This window comes from Cebus imitator, unplaced genomic scaffold (genome assembly GCF_001604975.1).
Source record: "Cebus imitator isolate Cc_AM_T3 unplaced genomic scaffold, Cebus_imitator-1.0 Scaffold48, whole genome shotgun sequence".
Classification (NCBI taxonomy): Eukaryota; Metazoa; Chordata; class Mammalia; order Primates; family Cebidae; genus Cebus; species Cebus imitator.
The window spans coordinates 8,281,424-8,287,367 of NW_016107363.1; the positions used below are offsets into that span (position 1 = coordinate 8,281,424).

Below are 5,944 nucleotides of genomic sequence, written 5' to 3' on the forward strand. Positions count from 1 at the left end.
TTAGTAGAGACGGGGTTTCACCATGTTGACCAGGATGGTCTTGATCTCTTGACCTCGTGATCCACCCGCCTCAGCCTCCCAAAGTGCTGGGATTACAGGCATGAGCCACGGTGCCCGGCTGAGATTAAAGATTTTTGATCTTTAAAAATACTCCAGCCTGGGTAACAGAGTGAGACACTGTCACAAGCAAAACTAAAACATCTTTAGAATAGGTGAGTTATTAGTAGATAGGCTCTTTTATTTTCCATCAAGTATACTTTTTTGTGTATGTGTTAAGATTGCTGCAGTTAAAAATACAGGTAAGGCAAGCATGCTTTTTAATTTTTTTTTTCAGACCTGAGAAGTTAGATGTTGAATCAGTTATGAGTATTGATCATCTGAAACAGAAAATCCCTCCAGCACTGTTTTATAAGGAAACATACTTAGGTCCAAATGAAGGTAAGGTAATTTAATTTTATTAAAACGCATTAGAAGTGGACTTGATTTGGATGTTTACTATGTATTTTTTTTCTTATGTCAGTTTTGAAGAATGGAATGTATTGCAGCCTTTATGAAGTTGTAGAAAAGACAAGAATTGGAAGTAACATGGAAAGTTTACTGCAAAAACTAGAGAGAGAAAAACTTGTGAGTGAAAGATTTTTTAATGTTTCTTATAAATATGCATATTAATGTGTGATTATATTAGTGTTTCAGTTTGTTTTTGCCTGTGACAGTACCACGAGGTGTCTGTTGCTACTGTTTAGTTAACAGTGTTTTACTGTGGCTTATGGTATTTTTTCTTTGGCCCATGGTACCATAGCTTCTGCAGACGCGTCCTTCTCATGGAATATCTTTTTTTTTTTGAGATGGGGTCTTGCACTGTCACTAGGATCAAGTGCAGTGGTATAATTTTGGCTCACTGCAATCTCTGCCACCTGGGCTTAAGCGATTCTCCTGCCTCAGCCTCCCGAGTAGCTGGGATTACAGGTGTGCGCCACCATACCCAGCTAATTTTTGTATTTTTAGTAGAGACAGGGTTTCACTGTGTTGGCCAGGATGGTCTCAATCCACTGACCTTGTTATCTGCCTGCGTCAGCCTCCCAAAGTGCTGGGATTCCAGGCATGAGCCACCCACTGCATCCGACCCTCATGGAATGTCTTTATTATACTTTGTGATTAAGAATGTGGTCATCATATATTTTTTGAGTATCGTCTTCTTACACAGGATATATAATACGGTTCGGTAAACAAAGAGAGTCTCTGTTATCCTGTCTTACAGAGTGCTAGAGTTATTCACATAGATGTGGTTTGTTCCAGTAGAGACAGTGGTATGTTTGAAAATCCAAAAAGAAAAATAAACTTTGGTGAGGTTGAAGAGTTAACACTAGAGTCGTGGGGAAAGTAGTAGGGATCTGTGTCATACAGTGTCATTCAGACAGTGTTGAAATGTTTGGAAATTTGTACTTGATCCTAAGAGCAGCAGATTTTGAAGGGTTTTCAAGGGGGTGCGTTGAAACTTTGAAAGTGTATGCAAGGTAAGATCTTGTTGAAAATTACGTTACCCTGTAGAGAATAAATTGAAGAGGGGACATGAGGTAGAAACTATTACATTAGAGGGTGATGGTGGGTTGGATGAGAAAGGTAATAATGTTATAAGAAGAGACTGATCTATGGGATACTTTTGAGGTATCCAATTTAATAGATACTGAAGTGTATCTAGTTTGGGTAGAGGGATTGGATCAAACATCAGATTGTGATGGGTAGAGAAGTGAATGGAAAATGAATGTAATGCCAATATGTGTGGTTTACTTAAAGGCAAGGAGGTGGTGTAGAGAAAGGAAGTGGCTATTCCAGGGTTTCTTTTCGTCTTGTTAAATGTTGGTCTGAAGTTCCAGCAAAGAGGGATATAACTTTTTTGCACAGATGTGCTATTTAATATAAGTTTTTCAACAGTTAACTTTTTATTTCTCACTTTGTTGAGCCTCAATTTCCAGGTAGTCAAATGGCAGAAATAGCTTTGAGTTTCAGAACCTGCAACTTCGTGTTTAGTAGCCACATAGAATTTTAATTATTTTCATATATATGCGCTTAATCAGTCTCTTGTTTACAGATGGGATAGTCAGATTGCACATAAAACCTATAGGCAGAGTTGTAAAACCCTTATGAGTCTTTGACTTGAAAACACACACAAACACACACACTTTCTCTCTTTCTTTTCTTTGCCTGCCTGCCTGCCTTCCTTTCTGGCTTCCTTTTTGCCTTTCCATCTTTCTTGTCTCCTTCTGTCGCCCAGTCTGGAGTGCAGTGACGCAATCTCTACTCACCACAACCTCCACCTCCCAGGTTCAAGTGATGCTTCTGCCTCAGCCTCCTGAATAGCTGGGATTACAGGCACATGCTATGATGCCCAGCTAATTTTTGTATTTTTAGTAGAGACGGGGTTTTATGATGTTGCCTAGGCTGGTCTCGAATTCCCGACCTCAAGTGATGTACCTGCCTTGGCCTTTCAAAGTGTTGGGATTACAGGCATGAGTCACTGCGCCTGACCTTTCTTTTTTTCTTTCTCACTCCATATGAACATAATTTTATGTTTACATTACATTGCTTGTTTTCCTCTGAAAGCCTGACTACAATGCAAGTATTCTTCATGATCAAACCTATTCAGTTCCCGAGTTCAAAAAGTGAAAGTTGAGATGGTAGGTTTGGAATACTGAGTTACTCAAATCTATTTGTGTTTCAGAGAGTGAGTATTGAGAATTTGGACAATGAGGGGTTTATCAGAAAATTACAATATCTTTTCAGTTACTGATAGTGAGGATCAGGATCAGGATAGGAAAGGTGGTGGTATTTCGTTCCTTACCTGACCAAGTGTTACATTATGTTTATGGAGGACTGGGTCTTTCCAGAATCAAGAAGTAAAGTAAAATCCTAGATCTTGAAGGGCGCTAGCATTCCATAAGGATATACTCCCAGAATCTAATGTACCTAGGAATTTTGTGTAGCTATTCCTTTTCCAGCAGGCCTCACTGGGGATTATTCTAACTATAGCTACTTTCTTCATAGTTCTCTTGATAATGAGCGGTGCATTGAGGAATACTGAGTTTTTACTTTTGTCCAGGATATGCACAGAAGGTATTCTGAATCAGAGACAGATTTTGTGAATACCTCACAGTAAGTAAAAATATATTGGCCCTCCTTTGCCCTAGTCCTTACTCCCTATGGCATGCAGGCCTAGGCCACTTGTCCTGAGTAGCTGCATGCTATGTAGGTAAGAGATGGGGACAAATAATTTCTCTTTGCTTATATAGGGGAAGAGGCAGCTATTCCCACGTATCCTGAACGTGTCTCTTTGAAATGTTAAAAATATTAACTCCAACTCTTGGGTATACAAGTAAAATCTCTCCAGGAGCCATTTAGCCCTCTTGGAACAAGAGACATTTCCAAAATCCTGGGAGCTCATTCCTCTTTCAAATGTCAATACCTACGGAGACCTCCACAGTCTTCTTGGCACCTCGAGACTTAACCTAGGAACCTGTCTGTACTGTGATCTTTCTCTTTTTTTTTTTTTTTGACATGGAGTCTCACTCTGTAGCCCAGGCTGGAGTGCAGTGGCATGATTTCGGCTCACTGCAGCCTCCCCCTCCCGGGACCTGCTTCAAGCAGCTCTTCTACCTCAGCCTCCCAGGTAGCTGGGATTACAGGCACGAGCCATCATGCTCAGCTAATTTTTGTATTTTTTAGTAGAGACGGGGTTTCACCATGTTGGCCAGTCTGGTCTTGAACTCCTGACCTTGTGATCTGCCTGCCTTGACCTCCCAAAGTGCTGGGATTACAGGCCCGAGCCACCACGCCTGGCCTGTACTGTAATCTCTTAGCTCTACCCCAACTGATGCTCTCAGGGAGATAAAATAAATTTTATTATTGTGGAGCAGAGCAATTAACTAGATAAATGGCTACAGATCTAAATCTTAAGGTATGCGAAAAGTAAAATATTTGCGGGGCATATGAAAGCAAACAAACATTCCCTTATCTTTATGTCATATACTTTTTTTTTTTTTTTTTTTGAGACGGAATCTTGCTCTGTCACCCAGGCTAGAGTGCAGTGGTGTGATCTCGGCTTACTGCAACCTCCGCCTCCTAGGTTCAAGCAATTCTCTGCCTCAGGCTTCCGAGTAGCTAGGATTACAGGTGCCTGCCACCATGCCTGGCTAATTTTCGTATTTTTAATAGAGACGGGGTTTCATCATGTTGGCCAAGCTGAGATACATTTTTCTATATTAGAAGGCTAGGACGTTTTGTAATAGTACTTAGAAATCCAGGGAGGTTTTCTTTTCACCCAGGAAGGTTATAAACTGAGTAAGATTATATTGATTTTTTTTTTCTTGAAACGGAGTCTTGCTCTATTGCCAGGCTGGAGTACAGTGGGGTGATCTTGGCTCGCTACAGTCTCTGCTTCCTTGTTCAAGCGATTTCCCTACCTCAGCATTCCGAGAAGCTGGGATTACAGGCACACACTGCCACGCCTGGCTAATTTTTTGTGTTTTAGTAGAGATGGAGTTTCACTCTGTTGGCCAGGATGGTCTCTGTCTCCTGACCTCATGATCCACAGCCTTGTCCTCCCAAAGTGCTGGGATTACAGGCCAATATTTTACTAATAGTTGGTGGTAAGCTAATTTTTAAAGCAGACTTTAATATATATATTAAAAAAGGTATATCCCTAAATTTGACCGGGCACAGTGGCTCATGCCTGTAATCCCAGCATTTTGGGAGGCTGAGGCAGGCAGACCACAAGGTCAGGAGATCCTGGATAACACAGTGAAATCCTGTCTCTACTAAAAATACAGAAAATTATCCAGACATGGTGGCACGCACCTGTAGTCTCAGCTACTCAGGGAGGCTGAGGCAGGAGAATCCCTTGCACCCAGGAGGCAGAGATTGCATTGAGTGGAGATTGCGCCTCTGCACTCCAGCCTGGGCAACAGAGCAAGATTCCATCTCAAAAAACAGCAACAAAGAAAAACCAAAAAGAGATATCCCCTAAATTTGAATATTGTCCATGCTTTGAACCCTCTTCTACATATGTCGTATTGTACACGTACGAGATTTTCTCTAAGGTATTCTAGAAGTAGAATTACTGAATCATAATATATGCACATGAGTGATTTTATAGGGTAATGTATTGTTTTAAGTGGTTATACCAATTTATAACCCCCAGGAGCAGCGAGTTGCCATTGATTTGTGTACTCACAAGTACTTGAGTTTGTATAGTCGGACTTCGACAAAAATTTGCCAGTCTAGAAGTTGTAAATAGTATTGTGATTTTAGCTTGTATTTTCCTAAGATACAAATTTAAAATAAATTTGTCTCTTGTGATGTTCAGTGCCTGTTCATGTCTTTTGCCTGTTTTTCCTTTGAATACCTTGTGTTTTCTTACTAATTTGAGGAGTTTTATCTGTATTCTGGATATTAATAGTTATGCATGCAACACATTTTTTCCCCCATAATTTGCAGCTTACCTTTTTCTTCGTTCATTGTGTTTCTTGAGGAATAGGTATTTTTAAATTTTAATGCAGTTGAATGGCAAGCACTGTTTGTGTTTAGGTCATATAGATATTGGCCTGTATTTTCTTTTGAGCGCTTTACAGTTTTGCCTTTGACACTTAAGTATTTTTTATATGCAGCAGTTCTTGGAATAACATTATTTTGTTTTATGTCATTTTAACATTGATAAGGAAAAAAATCAGTTCTCAGCTAGGGCCACTGTCTGTGTGGAATTTGCATATTCTCCCATGTATGGTAAAACTGGTATCATTATGTGTTGTTTTGCTTAAAGTTGCATTTGCAAAGAACCTATTGATGATGTTAAGTGAGGAACTACAGGAGTGTTTTGCTATTTGAGATTTAGCTTTTTTTTTTTTTTTTTTTCCCAAAAGAATCAACTTGCCTTTTTCAAAAAATGTTAAAT

General features: G+C 39.8%; 1 protein-coding gene across 1 annotated transcript in view; it reads left to right on the forward strand.

Annotated features, from left to right (window-relative positions):
* The window catches only part of TASOR (transcription activation suppressor), a 70,560-nt gene that overhangs the window by 25,693 nt on the left and 38,923 nt on the right, over positions 1-5,944 (forward strand). The window contains exons 9-10 of the mRNA XM_037738119.1: positions 335-438; positions 521-624. Of these exons, the coding sequence (XP_037594047.1) occupies positions 335-438; positions 521-624 (208 nt within the window). The remainder of the gene's footprint in view (positions 1-334; positions 439-520; positions 625-5,944) is intronic.